Consider the following 18,072-nt stretch of genomic DNA (forward strand, 5'->3'; position numbering starts at 1 on the left):
GCCAACCCAGGTGTAGAGCAGAGGGGGCACTGCGGGGGCACGGGGCCCAGGCGGGCTGGGTGGAGCCTGCCCAGTCTGCACAAAGCTCCCACAGCTTCATAAATGTATGGCAAGAGCTGCGCGCCGGTGGCTCACACCCGCCATCCTGGCTACTCAGGGGGCTGAGACCAGAGGATCACAGTTCAAAGCCAGCCCAGGCAGGAAAGTTCCTGAGACTCTTATCTCTAATAAACTACTCAGGAAACTGGAAGTGGCGCTGTGGCTCAAGTGGTAGAGCGCTCACCTTGAGCTGAGGAGCTGAGAGACAGCGCCCAGGCCCAGAGTTCAAGTCCCACAACTGACAAAAAATAAAATAAATGCATGTCAAAATTCATCTTTAGCCAGGTGCTGGAGGCTCACACCTATAATCCTAGCCACTCAGGAGGCTGAGATCTGAGGATCTCAGTTCAAAGTCTATGGGACTCTTAAAAACTCAGAAGTGGAGTTGTGACTCAAGTAGGAGAGTGCTAGCCTAGAGTGAAAAAGCTAAGGGAGAGCGTGAGACCCTGAGTTCAAGCTCTAGAACTGGCAGGCGTGCACACACACACACACACACACACATACACACACACACACACACACAGCATGCTGCAGTGAACTGAATGAGAAAGCCATCTCCCTCTCTTGCGCCAAAGCCATGGGGTCTGCATCTAGGCTGGGGGCTCACTGGGCTCCGGGAGGGAGATCAGGAACCCGGCTTCGTCCCATCATGTTACTCTTGGTGTTGGGGTGTCATCCCAGGCCTGGCTGGCCACACAGCCAGGGAGGCTGGGAACCGGAGGACTCGCTCAGAACTCTACTGCTGGGGATGGGTGGTGGCGGGGTCAGGGGTGGGGGCAGCGCAGAGGCCTCAAGGTGAGCATTTGGATATGATGCTGAGGTCAGACCTGCTCCTTCAAGCGCACAGTCCCTTCTGACAGCGGCCTTCCGTGAGGGGCAGGAAGCGGGGGACACCTGGCTCTGGAGGGCAAAGACCCACTGGACTCTGTGACCCCACCCTGGAGGAGCTCGAGGGTGCAGGGGTTGATTGGTGATGTCTATATAACTTCATCCTGGAGGAGCTCGAGGGCGCTGGGACTGATTGGTGATGCCTGCCCTGGCATGGGCTAAGGCCTGCTGCTGCTAGCCAGCTAGGCTTTGTGGACCCTTAGAAATAACCAGCTGCAGCCACCAGTCCTGTTGTGAAGAGAGGGACCCCCTCTTCCTCCATGCATGGCGGAGCATAAAGCTGGAACCACTCACAATGGGGAAGGACTTTCCCAGTGCTCTCATCACCTGAGAGGAAGTGAACGGGGAAATGGCTGGGGATTCTGAGGATCTGACTTCCTTCCTGCAGTGCCCCCCACATTTGAGAACCCCAAGACAGAGATGGTGAGCCAGGTGGCGGGGAACCCCCTGGTCCTGACCTGTGATGTGTCCGGGGTCCCACCGCCCGCGGTCACTTGGCTGAAGGACCGAACGCCGGTGGGTGAGTATCGCGCTTGGCCTGGGGTCGCTGGCCACAGAGGACGTTAATGGCTCTTTGCATTTTTACTCGTCCAAATCACACGTTGGCCGGGCATGGTGGTGCCTGCCTGTAAGTCCAGCATTCAGAAGACTTTGGGAGAAGGATTGTGAGTTCAAGGCCAGCCTGGGATATATATTCATATCCTGTCTCACAACCGCAACCACAAAACATGTGCAGAATCTAAAGCCTGCCAGAACAGCGCTATCTGACTTCTGATGGAGTTTTTTAAACCTTGACGTCTAAACAGCAGGAACAGTTCCCGCGCCCTTTGCTCACCTAGGAGAGAAGACCTGGACTCGGCCTGGGCGCGGAGAGACCTGGCGTTCACCCAGGCTGGCTCTGTCCCCAGCCCGGCCCACCCAGGCCTCACCCCCGGCTCCTCCAGCTACACCCCACTGTGCCGTGCAAGGGGGGGGGACAGAAAGAGGGGGCTGGAGAGCCTCCTCCTGGTGCAGAGAAACTTCTGGTGCCCTCTCTGCCCTTGGAACCGGTCTAGTGCTGTGTCCATCTCCTGCCACAGACGCGGTGCTCCCTGGGGACAGGGACTGGGCTGTGTTCACCTTTGAACACAGGGCAGAGGATGGAGGGGGCGGCGTGGGGGCAGCATCCCCCCCCAAGGGCGGGCCAGGAAGCCTTGCCGGGACAGGTGGAGCGGAGCTGGCGGGGGCTGGGACCAGGCTGGGCCTGGGTCCCCCGGGGAAGAGATGGCCCCACAGAAGTGAAACAGACCGGACTGCCGGGCGCTGGTGCTCACGCCTGTCATCCCAGCTGCTCAGGAGGCTGAGATCTGAGGAAGGAGGTTCAAAGCCAGCCTGGGCGGGAAAGTCTGTGAGATTCTCAATTCCAGTGAGCTAGCAAAATGCTAGAAGTGGGGCTGTGGGTCACGTGGTAGAGCACCAGATTTGAGCTAATCAGTAATGCGAAGACCAGGGGTTGGACAGTAGCTCCGTGGTAGAGTGTTTGCCTAGCATGCATGAAGCCCAGGGTTCGATGCCTCACTGCCACATACACAGAAAAGGCCAGAAGTGGCACTGTGGCTCACGTGGTAGAGTGCTAGCCTTGAGCTCAGGGACAGCGCCCAGGCCCTGAGTTCAAGTCCAGTCCTGGTACATACATACATACACTACACACACGTGTATTTACCTATATGCACACACACGCACGTGCACACGTAGACTAGGACTGAGGACGGAAGTGATTGGTGAGAATGAGCCCCTGCCCCTCTGGGCCTCAGTTTCCCCTCCCCCACAGAGAGCAGCATGGAGCATGGCGTGGTCTCCAGGGCGGGTCGCCTCCAGCTGAGCCGCCTGCAGCCAGCCCAGGCCGGCACCTACACATGTGTCGCCCAGAACGCCCGGGCTGAAGCCCGCAAGGACTTCGTGGTGGCCGTGCTGGGTACGTCCACCTGCTCCCCGTGCCCTGGCCATGCCCACCCGAGGCAGGCCCGTGGCTCATGGTCACCCCTGCCGCAGTGGCCCCCCGGATCCGGAGCTCAGACGCGGCACGGGAACGCACGGTGCTGGAAGAGCAGGAGGTGCGGCTGGACTGCGAGGCCGATGGGCAGCCGCCGCCCCACGTGACCTGGCTGAAGGACGGCGGCCCGCTGAGCCAGGGGGCCGGGCCGCACCTCCGGTAAGACCCAGCTGTGCCTCCCAGCACAGTGAGGCTGCCCGTCCCCACGTGCCTGCCCTCAGCATCCACTCCCCACACAGGTTCTACCTGGATGGCAGCTCCCTGGTGCTGAAGGGCCTGAGGGCGGCGGACTCGGGCGCCTACACCTGCGTGGCCCGCAACGCAGCCGGAGAGGACTCCAGGCTGCACACAGTTAATGTTCTAGGTGAGGAACAGAGGCCCAGGAGAGGTGGGCAGCCCTGGGGAGCGGGGAGGGCCTCTTCAGGGACTCCTGCAGGGTAGGAGTAGCCAGGACACAGGAGACATGGGTTCAAGTCCTGGCCAAACCCCTGCAGTGAATGCCCTGGGCCTCCACGCCTTGATTTAAGCTTTTTTGTGTGTGCCTGTACTGGGATTTGAACTCAAGGCTTGGGTGCTGCTTCTTAGCTTTGCTCAAGGCTGGTGCTCTACCACCGGAGCCACACCTCCACTTCCAGCCTTTTGCCGGTTAATTGAAGATAAGAGAGTCTGATGGACTTTTCTGCCTGGGCTGGCTTTGAACTGTGACCCTTAGATTTCAGCCTCTTAAGAAGCTGGGATTACTGGCATGAGCTACCAGTGCCCAACACTGGATTGAACATGAGGCCCTGGCCAGGCGGGGCGGGGGTGGGGGGGAGCGTCTGTAGCCCCTGTTCCCTCCCGTGCAGATGAGACTCTTTAACCGCGACCACTGCTGTTGGCAGTCTGGGTCGGGGTGCTGCCTCCTGGAAGCCCCCAGGAGGAGCCCTCTTCCCCCGGCCCCTCAGCTCCCCTCTGCCCTGCCCCCCTCAGTTCCCCCCACCATCGAGCAGGGAGCTGGGGATGCGGGGCCGCTGCTGAGCAGGGCCGGGGAGCCGGTGACCATGGCGTGCCCCACGCGTGGCTCGGGGCCCATCCACGTGAGCTGGCTGAAGGACGGACTGCCGCTGCCGCTCTCAGAGCACACGCGTGTCCACGGGGCGGGCCGCACGCTCAGGTGGGCCGCCGCCCCGGCCTGGGGCTCGCGCAGCCTCATTCCGTCTCCGTCTGTCTGTCTGTCTCTCTGTCAGTCCTGCGGCTTGAACTCTGGGCCTGGGCGCTGTCCCTGCGCTCTTCAGCTCATGGCCAGCGCTCTACCGCTTGAGCCACAGAGCCACTTCTGGTTGTCGAGTGGTTTATTGGAGATAAGAGTCTCACGGACTTTCCTGCCCGGGCTGGCTTTGAACTGTGATCCTCAGATCTCAGCCTCCTGAGTAGCTAGGATGACAGGCGTGAGCCACCAGTGTCTGGCTGCCTCTCTCTCTCTCTCTTTCTCTCTCTGCTTGGGTCTTTGGGGGAAAAAATCAAAAGCAGGCAGAAACTGATGGTGAGGAGAGAGGACCCTACTCCAGAATGGAGCCCCAGAAGGGAAAGCTGCCGGCACAGGGGCAGGGGTACGAGTGGAGACTGGACAGGGCTCCAGTTTAGAGTCACCCCGTCCCCGGTCCCCCGCCCCAGGATTTCCCAGGCGCAGCCGGCCGACGCCGGAGTCTTCACGTGCGTGGCCTCCAGCCCGGCGGGCGTGGCCAACAGGAGCTTCTCCCTGCAGGTGCTCGGTAAGGCGGTGGGCTGGACGGCCCGGGTCCTCCGGCCGGGGTGGGAATCAAGGCCCTCGGCCCCCTGCCCACCCAGGCAGAGCCAGAGAGCGGCCACAGGTGCCCCGCAGGGCGAAGGCTGACTCACGCCGATTCCTTTGGTCTCACGTACATTTTTCTCATAAGTAGTGGGAAGGCGCTGCAGGCACAGAATACCATCCTAAGTGGTAGCCTTGATCCTGAGCCCCCCCAGAGAAGGGAACGATATCTTGGGGGTATCATGCGGGACTGGCCCTGACCTCAGAGAGGCTTCTTGGTGTAGTGAGGTCTAGGCCAAGTCCTAGAGATGAGATTGTCTGGGAGGACATTGACACAGCATGTGCAAAGGTCCCGGGGCCAGCACCACCTGCGGCAGAACAGAAGGGCTCCTGCCCTCCCTCTGCCTTCCGCAGTGCCTCCTGTCCTGGAGCCGGTGGAGTTCCGGGAGGATGTGGTGGTGGCCCGGGGCTCCTCGGTGACCCTCCCGTGCGAGGCCTGGGGGAGCCCCCTGCCCCTCGTGGCCTGGATGAAGGATGGGGAGCCCTTGCTGACCCAGAGCCTGGAGCAGGGCCCCGGCTTGCATCTGGACACGGTGGGCGCCGGCGACGCGGGGAGCTACCTGTGTGTGGCCGCGAGCCAGGCCGGGGAGGCCCGGAGGCGGTTCCAGCTGGCCGTGATGGGTGGGTGCTCACGGGACTCCACTCGGGGGGCCCTGAGGGTGGGGGGGAGAGGTGGCGAGCCCCCTGGAGGCCGGGGCGGCCCCCGGGTGGGGGGTGGAGCCGCGCTGGCTTTGGCACTGTGCCCGGCCCAGTGGCCGGGACGGTAGGAGCTCCCAAGTGTCCAGCAGACCAGGCAACAGAAACAAGAACAAGAGCCCGAGACCTGGGGGGCAGGGCCCCGAGACCCCACACTTCTTTGTTATTTGTCTTTATTGCGTTTGCCGGTCCTGAGCTTGAACTCGGGGCCTGGGCGCCATCCCCGGGCTTCACTGGCTCAGGGCTAGCGCTCTACCACTTAAGCCCCATTGCCAGCTTTTTCCGAGTCATGTTTCGGAGGTAAGAGTCCGGTGGATTTTTCTTTCTTTTTTGGGGGGGTCCGGTTGTGGGGCCTGAACTCTGGGCCTGGGCGCTGTCCCTCAGCTCTTCAGCTCAAGGCTAGCGCTCTACCACTTGAGTCACAGCGCCACTTCCGGCTTCTTTCTTTTTGCTTATGTGGTGCTGAGGAATCGAACCCAGGGCCTCAGGCATGCAAGGCAAGCGCTCTACCACTGAGCCACCTTCCCAGCCCCCTCCGGTGGACTTTTCTGCCCGGTGTTGGACTGTGGTCCTCGGCTCTCAGCCTGCTGAGTGGCTAGGATGAGAGGTGTGAGCCGCCCAGTGCCGGGCTCCCCATTTTTATTTTATTTTACTGTCGTGTCAGTACTGCGGCGTGGTTCAGGGCCTCGCTTTCCCACGTGGCTTTTTACACTCAGGGCTGACACTGCTATGCGAGTCATAGTCCCACTTCTGCGCCCACACACAGTGTGTGCGAGAGGGTCCTGCGACTTGAACTCAGGGCCTGGGCGCTGTGCCTGAGCCTTTGGCTCAAGGCTAGCGCTCTACCACTCGAGCCACAACTCCAGTTCTGGCTCTTTGGTGGTTAATTGGAGATAAGAGTCTCAGGTCCTTTCCTGCCTGGGCTGGCTTCAAACCATGATCCTCAAATCTCAGCCTCCTGGACAGCCGGGATGACAGGCGTGAGCCAATGGCGCCTTGCCACTTCTGCAAAATTTTGCAGTGTTGATCTGTATTAGAAAAGCGTGGATCCTTGGGGCTGGGAAGGTGGCTCAGTGGTAGAGTGCTTGCCTTGCACGCATGAGGCCCTGGGTTCGATTCCTCAGCACCCCATAAGCAGAAAAAGCTGGAAGTGGTGCTGTGGCTCAAGTGGTAGAGCACTAGCCTTGAACTGAAGAGCTGAGGGACAGTGCCCAGACCCAGAGTTCAGGCACCATGACTGACAAAAATAAAATAAAATAAATAAAAGAAAAGCGTGGATCCATTGTGTGTAACACACACACACACACACCTGCATGCATGCAAGCGCGCACGCGCACACACACGTACGTGTCATATCCTTGTTGGATTTAAAGCGTAAGTCATCGTCCTGGGAAGGACCTGGCCCGTGTGTCCTGGCCTCAGTGCCCGCGCCCACGCCCGGCTGTCTTCACCCTGTGGCGGCAAGGCCCGTGGGCCCAGCCCGTGTCCAGGCCCCGGCTGACCCAGGTGGCTGACTTGCAGATCCCCCCCACATCGAGAACTCAGACGAGCTTACGGAGATGTCACTGATGCCCGGCGCCCCCCTGGAGTTGCTGTGTGATGCCCGGGGTGTCCCCCCGCCCCACATCACCTGGCAAAAGGATGGGCAGACCCTGGCCAGGCCAGAGAACAGCAGCCGAGCCGGGCAGAGGCTCTGGGTGGAGAGTGTACAGGTGCTGGTGCCCGCAGGCCGGGGAAGGGGGCGGGAGGAGGAGGGGAGGGGCGGGAGGAGGAGGGGAGCGGTGGCTCCCCCAGGGCCCAGCTCCGTCCTTGGCATGGGGTAATCGGGGGAAGATGATGCCTTGGGCTGTGCCCTCCCGGGCTCCCAGGCTGGCAGGAGCCAAAGCTGGTGTCAAAGCCAGGTAGCTCTTTATCCAGGCCAGAGAAGGCCTGAAACCAAAAGGAACTTTCTGGAAGAGGCAGTCATGTCCTAGTCCGAAAGCAAGAGTGAGAAGGGGTGGGGAAGAATTCCAGCGAGGAAATCCAAGGCCGGGAGGTGAGCTGGCCCCTCTTAGACCCTCTGTGGGTCTTGAGTGCAAATCCTGACCTGGTAAGGAAACCAGGTTGGGAGGTTAACAAGGGGGTGGGGAGGAGGGGCTGCTCACTGCCCTCCTTCTCCCAGGCGGGTGATGCCGGCCTGTATACTTGCCTGGCCGAAAACCCTGCAGGGGAAGTTGAGAAGAGCTTCCGGGTCAAAGTTCAAGGTAGGGGGCACGGGGGACCCGGTGAGAGGCAGGATGGAGGCCGCAGAAGCAGGCCCATCTTCCGTGTCCCTTTGTCCCCCAGCGCCTCCGAACGTGGTTGGGCCCCGGGGCCCCCGTGCTGTGGTGGGCCTGGCCCCGGGGCAGCTGGTCCTGGAGTGCTCCGTGGAGGCAGAGCCAGTGCCCGAGATCGAGTGGTACCGGGACGGCGTCCTGCTGCAGGTGGGTGCGGGGTGAGGGGTCCCCGGAGCAGGGTTACACCCCGTGCTGAGGGTCAGCTCCCACAGCACCCCTGCCCGCCTGCCTCCCTGCCCGCCTGCCCGCCTGCCCGCCTGCCCGCCTGCTTGCCCGCCTGCCCGCCCGCCCGCCCGCCTGCCCGCCTGCCTGCCCGCCTGCCCGCCCGCCTGCCTGCCTGCCTGCCCGCCTGCCTGCCTGCCTGCCCGCCTGCCCGCCTGCCTGCCTGCCTGCCCGCCTGCCTGCCTGCCTCCCTGCCTGCCTGCCCGCCTGCCTGCCCGCCTGCCCGCCTGCCCGCCTGCCCGCCTGCCTGCCTGCCTGCCTCCCTGCCTGCCCGCCTGCCTCCCTGCCCGCCTCCCTGCCTGCCCGCCCGCCTGCTCGCCTGCAGTGTGGATGGGGCACAGAGGCATGATGGGAACTCCCACCAGGGCATCAAAGCATGAAGTACCTTTCCTCCCACGGTACCTGCCAAGTCCCACCCAGGGGCTGTGTGACCCGAGCTGGCAACTGAGGCCAGCTGTTAGCTCATTAAGACTAATAGAGACTGCCAGAGAGCCATGCAGACATCCAGGTGCAGAGAACAAAGAAAGTTTATTGCCGGGAAAGGGGGCCGGCAAGACCCCTTCTCACAGGAAGGAATGAGAAGCAGCGCCGGCTATTGTCTGGGGTGACCTATATCACCTAGGAGGTTTAGGAGGGGCTGGAAGAGGCTAGGAGGCAGAGACCCCGGTGTGGACACGTGGGCCGGGGGCTTCATCATGGCGGACTAGGATTGATGGCTGCTGCCCAAATAGTAGACAAGGGTCCTGCAGCTGCCCAGAGCTGACGGTCACTCTAAGGGGCTCTTGCTGCCTTCAGTGGTGGTAGCTGCCCCAGAGGAGTGCCATCCCGAGGTCAAGGGGGCTGGCGGCTGATGATTCACTGCCTTTACTACAGGGGCCTGGTGTTGCCTAGGAAGGGGGCGTGCCAAGCTGTGGGGAGGGGAAGGGGACTAAGCTATGGGAAGGGAGCGCATTTTGCTGACACTGGCCAGGATACAGGGAAGAGGGTGGTGGGCTTCTGGGGTGCGCCTCGGGAGCCCCTCTCCCTGCAAAGGAGGGGGTGTTTGCCAGGATCTGAGTTCCAGCTGGCTGACGGGGTTCTGGCCCCGGCGGGCCCCCATCAGGAGGATGTCCACACACAGTTCCCAGAGCGGGGCAGGTTCCTCCAGCTGCAGGCCCTGAGCACGGCCGACGGCGGCCGCTACAGCTGCACGGCCCGCAACGCTGCGGGCAGCACCAGCGTGGACTTCCACGTGGAGATCCACAGTGAGTGTGCGGGCCCCACCCCCTGCCCACCCGCCACGGGCTCCCAGCCCACGTCCTCTGTGTATGCCTCCCCCCCACCCGCCCCTCACAGCCACGGGTCCCAGCCCACGTCCCTGTGCCCCGTCCCCAGCCGCGCCTGCCATCCAGCCGGGACCGCCCGCCGTGAACGCCTCGGTGAACCTCACGGCCCTGCTGCCCTGCCAGGCTGACGGCGTGCCCACCCCCCTCCTGAGCTGGAGGAAAGATGGGGCCCCCCTGGATCCTGAGAACCCCAGGTGGGAGCCCAAGGGGAGGGTCCCGGCTCACAAACACAGACCCACTTGAGCAGCCGGGGCAAAACAGAAGGACAAGCAGGCCACTGCCCTAGCTATCTCTTCAGTACCTCTTGGTGTGTGTAGGTCTCTCTCTCTCTCTCTCTCTCTCTCTCTCTCTCTCTCTCTCTCTCTCTCTCTCTCTCTCTCTTCTCTCTGTCTCGATCCCCCTTCCCCCTCTCCTTCTTCTGTGAATGTGGCCGACACCCCTTCAGCCCCCCTCAAGGACCCCTAGTTTTACCTGCAGAGTAAGCAAGCTCTCTGTGACTACAAAGTCCCAGGCAGAGAATGTCATTGGTCCAGCCTAACCAATTCACCCATCCATGGTCCAATCAACTGTGGCCAGGGGCGGGATTAAATGGCACAGCTATCACAGCCAGTGGCTCACGCCTGCAATCCTAACTACTCAGGAGGCTGAGATCTGAGGATCACGGTTCAAAGCCAGCCCAAGCAGGAACGGCCATGAGACTATCATCTCCAATAAACCACTAGAAAACCAGAAATGGCGCTGTGGCTCAAGTGGTAGAGCACTCACCTTGAGCTTAGAGTGCCCAGGCCCAGAGTTCAACCCCCAGAACCAACAAACAAACAAAAAATAGCACAGCCATGGCCCTGGGGGAGGGGCATGTCCCGGATCCTGGGGCCGTGTTCAGAAAGAATGGGATGTGGGAGCTGCACCCGACTGTCACCCCTTGGCCTCACAAAGGTCAGACTGAGGTCAAGTCACATCCTCTCGCTGGGTGGAGGGGACGGGCCAAGAACCAGTGTCCCCAGAAGCACAGCCAGGCGTCCAGGCCCACAGGGACCCCTGGCCCATCGCTCCGTTCCAGGCTGGAGGTCCTCCCCGAGGGTTCCCTGAGGATTCGGCCGGTGCTCGCCCAGGACGCTGGCCACTACCTGTGCCTGGCATCCAACTCGGCCGGCTCAGACCGGCAAGGCCGTGACCTCCGCGTCTTCGGTAGGTGCCCCGGGGAAGTCCCCAGTGGTGTGTGGGGTCCTGCCAGAAGCCCAGAGCCGTGATCCTCAAATGTGTCTGACAGCCGGGCGCCGGTGGCTCACGCCTGTCATCCTAGCTACTCAGGAGGCTGAGATCTCAGAATAGAAGTTAAAAGCCAACCCGGCCAGGAGAATCCCTGAGACTCTTATCTCCAAAGAACCACTCAGAAAACCGGAAGTGGGGAAGTTGTGCTGTGGCTCCCGTGGTAGAGCGCTCGCCTTGAGCTGAAGAGCTGAGGGACAGCGCCCAGGCCCAGAGTTCAGGCCCACAACCGACCCCCCCCCCCAAAAAAAATGTGTTGTCCATGAAGCCTGTTTTTTTGTTTTTTTTTTTGGTCGGTTGTGGGGCTTGAACTCGGCCTGGGCGCTGGCCCTCAGCTCTTCAGCTCAAGGCTAGCACTCTGCCACTTGACCTACAGCGCCACTTCCAGTTTTCTGGTGGTTTATTGGAGATAGGAGTCTCACGGTCTCTCCTGCCCGGGCTGGCTTTGAACCTCGATCCTCAGATCTCAGCCTCCTGAATAGCTAGGATTACAGGCGTGAGCCACCAGCGCCCGGCTTCATGAAGCCTGTTGTAAGCAGCACTGGGATCTGATCTGGAAGGGTGTGTGGTTTATCACACTCTTCCCCAGGTAGGAAAAGGCCTGCTCTACAAGTCAGCCATGGAAGGAAGGCGCAAAGTCACAGGAACCTGGGGCTCTCAGTGAACTTCTGGCCTTGGGCGGGCGCTGAGGAGTCACCTGGGGGCTGGTTCCAGACGAGGGGGATGGGGCGCCAGGCTCGGGCCTGGGGAGCCCCCTCCCCGAGGAGCGTGCTGGAGGTCCTCCCTGGGGACCTCCCCTGCCCGCTCCCTTGGGCACACCGAGGTGGGCGGGGAGCCTTCCTCACCCCCATCTCAGAGAGACTCCAGTCCCCTCAACCTGCCCCTGCCTCCTGACCACTGCCCTCTCCCCAGAGCCTCCAGCCATCGCGCCTGGCCCCTCCAACCTGACCTTGACCGCCCACAGCCTGGCTTCGCTGCCCTGTGAGGCCAGCGGCTCCCCTAAACCCCTGGTGGTCTGGTGGAAGGACGGGCAGAAGCTGGACTTCCGCCAGCACCATGACGCCTACCGGTAATGAACGGGTCTGCCAGCAGGAGGCGGGCTGGGTGGAGGGGCGGGGCCCGCGGAGGGGCGGGGCATGTGGGGCGGGGCACGGTGGGAGGCGGGGCCCGCGGAGGGGCGGGGCACGGTGGGAGGCGGGGCCCACAGAGGGGCGGGGCCACATAGGGGCGGGGCCCGCGGAGGGGCAGGGCACGGTGGGAGGCGGGGCCCGCGGAGGGGCGGGGCACGGTGGGAGGCGGGGCCCGCCTCCTGGGCCCGAGGGGAGGGCCTGACCCTGGAGAGCCAGGCGGCCCTTTCTGCCGAAGTGGACAGAGCTGCCAGGCATTTGGGATAGGCATTTGGGACACCGCCGGAGTCCTGTGGCTTCCATCCACGCCAGACACACATTAGAAGCAGAAGCTGGAGGGCTGGGGTGAAACTCAGGGGCAGATCACCTACAACGTGTGTGTGTGCGCATGTGCGCACACACACACGTGCACATGCACGCCTATGTGGCCTCAACAATGCAAAAACAAAAGGGAAGCCGAGGTTAGAGTCAGTGCCTGTGTTTCCACAGGCATCTGGTCCTGAGGGACCTGGAAAGGGTCAAATCACGAATCCATTCCCCAGCGAGCCAGGCCCTGCTGGAGCTCTGCTCCTAGAGCAAGTGCTGTGCCAACCCAAGCTTCTGGTGGGGGTGGAGTGAGGTTACTTTCTCAGGTGGCAGGCGGGGGGCGGAGGCATGATGGCTCATGCCCGTAATCCCAGCCACACCAGGGGCAGAGCTCTGGAGGATCATCGTTTGAAGCCAGCCTGGGTAGGAGGTCCTCAAGGCTCCACCTCAGTAGATAGCTGGGCAGAGTGTTGTATTGCTATGCTGGACTTTTTTTTTTTGTCAGTCATAGGGCCTGAACTCTGGGTCTGGGCGCTGTCCCTCAGCTCTTCAGCTCAAGGCGAGCGCTCTACCACTTGAGCCACTTCTGGCTTTTACTGCTTCTGTGGTACTGAGGAATGGAACCCAGGGCCTCAGGCATGCGAGGCAAGCGCTCTACCACTGAGCCACCTTCCCAGCCTCCGCTGGACTTTTAAATACAAGGATGGCATTTCAGGACAGCCTGGCATACACTGGAGACCCTATCCCCAAAATACAGCCAAAAGGGCTGGGGGAGGTGGCTCAAGTGGTAGAGCACTTGCCTTGCAAGCACAAGGCTTTGAGTTCAAACCCCAGCACCACAAAGAAAAAACAACAGAAATGTAAAGCTTCTGCAGGCTTTCCCATAGCAAACTTGCAGTTACAGAGAAGCAAGATAGGAACAAAAATCACCACTGACCCAACAGCTAAAACTGGGGTCAGAACCTTCTAGAAGACAGTTGTAGAGTTTGATGGGGGGGGGGGGTGTAGAAACAGCGGGAAAAGTGGTGAGCAGGTCCCGTGTCCAGACCGCCGAGCGGGAAGAGCGAGCGCAGCTGGCCGGGGCAGTCACTGCACTCCCACCGCCCCATCCCTCCCCATTCCCCCCCACCCCACCCCTGCACAGGATCCTGCCCTCCAGCGCCCTGCTGCTCACAGCGCCCAGCCCCCACGACTCCGCCCGGTTTGAGTGTGTGGCCAGCAACGAGGTGGGCGAGGCCCGCAAGGTCTACCAGGTGACCGTCCACGGTGAGTCGGCCACAGGTGATGGGGCAGTGGCAGCCTGCCCACGGGACGCCGCCTCCAGGAAGCTCTCCTGGATGGAACCCTGGCACACTTCCTGGCAGCTGCTCAATCCAGAAGGTTCTAGACCCAAATTTGACCTTCGGGTTGAAATCCCTCTCCAAGGACCCTACTGGCCGGTGGGGTTCGATTCCTCATGCAGTCTCACCTTACTCTGGGCTCTGGTCATGCTGCTCAGCTTTGAGCTCCTGGGATCAGGGCCTTTGCACATGCTCTTCCTGTGCTGGGAACCCCACCCCCACACCCCAATCAGCCACCTCCTGCTTTGCCATCTGACCTCAGGTTAAGGGTCACACCCCTAGAGGCCTTCCCCAGGCACCCCACAAGGCTTCTCAGTCACGCTGAGGCTGCCACGCCTGTCACCTCCTGCCTGCCTCCCCCAGGCCCTGTCCCTGTGGGGATCCCTGCCCCCACCCCCGGGGTTCCCCCAAGCCTCTCTTGACAGTTCTTCCCGGCCATGGCCACATGGAGCCCCGCCCCTAACGGGCCCGGGCTCCACCTTGGTTCCAGCACCTCCCACCATTGCCGACGACCAGACCGAGTTCACGGTGACCAGGATGGCCCCCGTGGTGCTCACGTGCCACAGCACAGGCGTGCCCACCCCGGCTGTGTCCTGGAGCAAAGCGGGCGCCCCGCTGGGGGCCAGGGGCGGCGGCTACCGCGTCCTACCCTCGGGTAAGTAAGGGCGAGCAGCAGAAAAGTGGCCCACAGGGGACAAGGAGATGCGGGGCGTGCGCCAAGCGGATGGAGAGCCTGGGCGGTGAGACGGGCATTTCCAGCCTGGCTCCCCCACACCTTGGCTGTGTGGCCCTGGAGAAACCCCTCGCCCTCTCTGTGCGGCTGTGTGGGAGGGCCCTCAGTGTCTCCAGGTTAGTAGAGTCAGTGTGGTTTCATGGCCAAAGAGAAGGAAGGACGAGCGGCCGGAGCTGCGGTGAGGCTGGCTATGCCACAGGCAGGACTGTCTTTTTTGGGGGGGAGAGGTCAGTTGTGGAGCTTGAACTCTGGGCCTGGGCGCTGTCCCCCAGCTCTTCAGCTCAAGGCAAACACTCTACCACGGGAGCCACAGCACCACTTCCGGTTTTCTGAATGGTTTATTAGAGATAAGAGTCTCACGGATTTTTTGTGCCCAGGCTGGCTTTGAACCGTGATCCTCAGATCTCAGCCTCCTAAGTAGCTAGGATGACAGGCGAGAGCCACCAGCACCTGGCTCAGGACTGGCTTTTATTCTGAAATCACCGCTCTTCGTCTTCAGTGGGGAGAGTCCCTTTCTTTGATGAAGTACAAGGCAATCGCGGGTGGTGATGTGTTTTCTTATTTCCTTTCTGCAGTTCTAGGATTTGGACACAGGGCTCTGCCACGTGAGTCACAGCACCCAGCTCTTTTGCTCTGGTTATTTATTTATACCGGCACTAGGGCTTGAACTCAAAGCCTGGGCGCTGTCCCTGAGCTTTCTTCACTCAAGGTTGGTGCTCTACCACTTGAGCCACACCCTACTGCCAGCTTTTTGTTGGCTCCTTGGACATAAGAGTCTCTTGGATTTATTTATCTGCCTGGGCTGGTTTTGAATGGCAATCCGCTCAGCCTCCTGAGTACCTAGGATGACAGACAGGAGCCGCTGGTGCTTGACTGCTCTGGTTATTTTTGAGAGTCTTGCTGTTTTTCCCGGGCTGGCCTCAGACTACAATCCTCCTGATCTCTGCCTCCCAAGTAGCTAGGATTATAACTGTGAGCCGCGATGGCTCATGTGGCCAAGGTGGTGGTCTTTTGAAATGTCTTTGTTAAAAGAAAGGTTAGTGACTTTATGCAGAGCCTCGAAATCAAATGTATGTTTGTAAGTTGGTGAAATCTTTTAGCATCCGGGATGCTGGACAGCCGTGTGGTTTGCAGACTCCTTAGCGGCGGTAGAAACGTTTCTTCCAATATGTGGCCATAGCCAAGCCCACTGTACAAGGCAGATCATAACCATGGCCTGCCCCGAGGCCGGTAGCCTTCCCTTCCCCAGACCCACCCACAGGCCCCCAGAAGACACTAGAAAGCTCTCTGCTCAAAGGTCAGAATGCGCCCTGGAGGCTGAGAGGCTGAGGGGGTGCTCACTGTTGCTCAGAGAGCAGAGGAGGTGGAAATCTGGGGGGGCTTCCTGGAGGAGGTGAGCAATGCAGAGGGCAGAGCTCTGGGGCCTGGGATTCTGGGTCTGTGGAGCCTGGGGGGCGCCACAGGCCACCTCCTCTAATTTGATCTTGTCCACATGGAGAAACTGAGGCCCAGAGAGTAGAAGGGACTTTCCCCTGGTTGTGCTTTCAGGCAGAACTCAGGTTCCCATGCTTTCCCGGGAGCCCCGCCACCTCCTCCACCGCCCCCCCCCCCCCCGTCCCCTCAGCACCCGTGCCCCCCCCCACAGGAGCGCTGCAGATCGAGCATGCCCTCCCCATCCACACTGGCCGCTACACCTGCACCGCAAACAACTCTGCCGGCGTGGCGCGCAAACATGTGGCCCTCACTGTGCAAGGTGAGATCCTGGGGGGGGGAAGGGAGGGGGCGCACCTGAGGGAGGGGGGAGGGGGGCAGATGGAGACCTGGTGGTGGGTGGGGCTGGGAACGGAGGGAAGGGCCCAGCCTCTCCTGCCCGGCCTCCCCTGCTCTGATTCCCTGGCGGAGGCCCTTGGGGACGTCCCGCGGAGCGGCTGGTGGGGGGAAGGCCGCAGGACTCCGGTGCCCTCTGCCTCCAGCCTCTCCCGTGGTGAAGCCGCTGCCCAGCGTGGTGGAGGCGGTGGAGGCGCGGGAGGTACTGCTGCCCTGCGAGGCCGTGGGGGCGCCCCCGCCCACCATCTCCTGGCAGAAAGAGGGGCTGAGCATCCCGGCAGGTGAGGCCCCCGGGGAGGGGAGGGGAGCGGGCCCCCCGAGATTCACAGCACCCTCAGGGGCCCCCCTGCAGAGCCTCCCCCCCCCTGGCTCCCTCTGAGAGTCGGGGCTGCTGCGCGCCCCCGCCGCCCGGCCCCAGACTCCCCTCCCCACCCAGGCGCGGGCACCCAGGTCCTGCCCAGCGGACACCTGCGGATCGTCCACGCCAGCCCGGAACATGCTGGGAACTACTTATGCGTCGCCCAGAACAGCGTGGGCAGCGCAGTGGGGAAGACGCGGCTGCGGGTGCTAGGTGAGCCTGGGCAGGGCCAACACAGATGGTTCCGGAAGATCTCTCCTCCTGCCGGCAGCCTGGCTGTGTGGACACCCCCTCCCCAGCCTGGTCTGGCCCCTCCGGGGACACTGGTCCGGCCTCCGTCTTTCATTAGGATTTGGTGACAGTAATCATTTCTTTTTGTCCTCTGTGTGTGTGCAGGTATGCACGTGTGTACGTGTGCATGTATGCGTGTGTGCACGTGTGCGTGTGTGTGTGCGTATATGTGTGTATGCATGTGTATGTGTGCACATATGCATGTGTGTACATGTGCACGTATGCGTGTGTGTGCATGTATGCGCGTGTGTGCACGTATGCATGTGTGTACATGTGCACGTATGCATGAGTGTGTCAGTACTGGGGCTTGGACCTGGGGCTAAGTGCTGTCACTCAGCATTTTTTTTGCTCAAGGCTGGGGCTCTACCACTTGAACCACACCTCCACTTGTGGCTTTTTGGTGGTTCATGGGAGGTAAGAGTCTCCTGGACTCTCCTCCCCAGGCTGGCTTTGAACCGTGATCCTTAGCTGTCAGCTTCCTGAGCCTGAGCAGCGGCGCCTGGAGGCAGCCCTGAGGCGTGTCCCTCTGCACAGGCTTCTCCCTTAGTCACTGCCACGTCCCCGTGACACTGACAGGGCCTGGCACGCTCACAGTGCCCAGCGTACCGCGGCCCTGCTTGGCGGGGGGTCCCGCATGGCTGTTGCTGTGCGGGGTGGAGGTCAGACGTGGCTGTGAACCGGGAGGCGCAGGGAGCTCTGTGTCCCCTCCCCTGTGGTGCTTGGCGCTCGTCCCAGACAAGCCCTACACCAAGTGCACCAGCCGTGACCTCCACGCACCGCCCGTGATCCACGCTGCCACCGTGGAGCTCCCAGAGTGAGGGGCACGTGCGGGCTCCGTGACGGCTCTGCTGTTGGTCCCAGAAGCGGCCACACATGCAGAGTCTGTGCCCACATGGGCCGTGTGTGTTTGTGTGCATGCTTGCACACATGGGCAGGTGCACCAGCCGCCCTGGCACAGCTGCACCCGGCTCAGAGCCCTGCAGTGACAGGGCAGGGCAGCTGCGGGACAGCTGGCCGGGGAGGGGCGAGGAGGCCAAGGAGAGTGGGACAGGAGCACAGGGAAGGGCCGCCCCACCGCAGCCTCCGCTGGGACCTTCTCCCCTCCCCACAGTCCCCCCCGTGATCGACAGCGGCCTCCCGGACCTGTCCACCGCCGAGGGCTCCCACGCGCTCCTGCCCTGCACGGCCAGGGGCAACCCCGATCCCGACATCACCTGGGAGAAAGATGGCCAGCCCGTGGCGGGGGCTGAGGGCAGGTTCTCCATCCAGCCCTCCGGGGAGCTGCTGGTGAAGAACTCGGAGGTGAGCGGCCCAGGAGCAGCCGCCAGGGGAAGCCCGGGCCGCTGTCCCGACTCACTCACTAGCCAACAGGCCGGAGTCAGATTTGAACTTTCCGGGGGCCGGTGATTCACAGCT

The 18,072-nt window shown here is 61.9% G+C and overlaps 1 protein-coding gene across 1 annotated transcript in view; it reads left to right on the plus strand.

Annotated features, from left to right (window-relative positions):
* Hmcn2 (hemicentin 2) overlaps positions 1-18,072 on the plus strand; it is a 116,246-nt gene that overhangs the window by 78,948 nt on the left and 19,226 nt on the right. The window contains exons 62-81 of the mRNA XM_070005148.1: positions 1,376-1,507; positions 2,798-2,941; positions 3,019-3,178; positions 3,259-3,383; positions 3,989-4,172; positions 4,673-4,770; positions 5,202-5,468; positions 7,065-7,255; positions 7,705-7,786; positions 7,869-8,005; positions 9,183-9,324; positions 9,455-9,599; positions 10,466-10,593; positions 11,587-11,743; positions 13,252-13,373; positions 13,938-14,102; positions 15,826-15,933; positions 16,154-16,288; positions 16,444-16,578; positions 17,768-17,958. Coding sequence (XP_069861249.1) covers positions 1,376-1,507; positions 2,798-2,941; positions 3,019-3,178; positions 3,259-3,383; positions 3,989-4,172; positions 4,673-4,770; positions 5,202-5,468; positions 7,065-7,255; positions 7,705-7,786; positions 7,869-8,005; positions 9,183-9,324; positions 9,455-9,599; positions 10,466-10,593; positions 11,587-11,743; positions 13,252-13,373; positions 13,938-14,102; positions 15,826-15,933; positions 16,154-16,288; positions 16,444-16,578; positions 17,768-17,958 — 2,948 coding nt within the window. The remainder of the gene's footprint in view (positions 1-1,375; positions 1,508-2,797; positions 2,942-3,018; positions 3,179-3,258; positions 3,384-3,988; positions 4,173-4,672; positions 4,771-5,201; positions 5,469-7,064; positions 7,256-7,704; positions 7,787-7,868; positions 8,006-9,182; positions 9,325-9,454; positions 9,600-10,465; positions 10,594-11,586; positions 11,744-13,251; positions 13,374-13,937; positions 14,103-15,825; positions 15,934-16,153; positions 16,289-16,443; positions 16,579-17,767; positions 17,959-18,072) is intronic.

The sequence above is a fragment of the Dipodomys merriami genome, unplaced genomic scaffold, assembly GCF_024711535.1.
Source record: "Dipodomys merriami isolate MVZ:Mamm:240054 unplaced genomic scaffold, mDipMer1.0.p SCAF_11, whole genome shotgun sequence".
Classification (NCBI taxonomy): Eukaryota; Metazoa; Chordata; class Mammalia; order Rodentia; family Heteromyidae; genus Dipodomys; species Dipodomys merriami.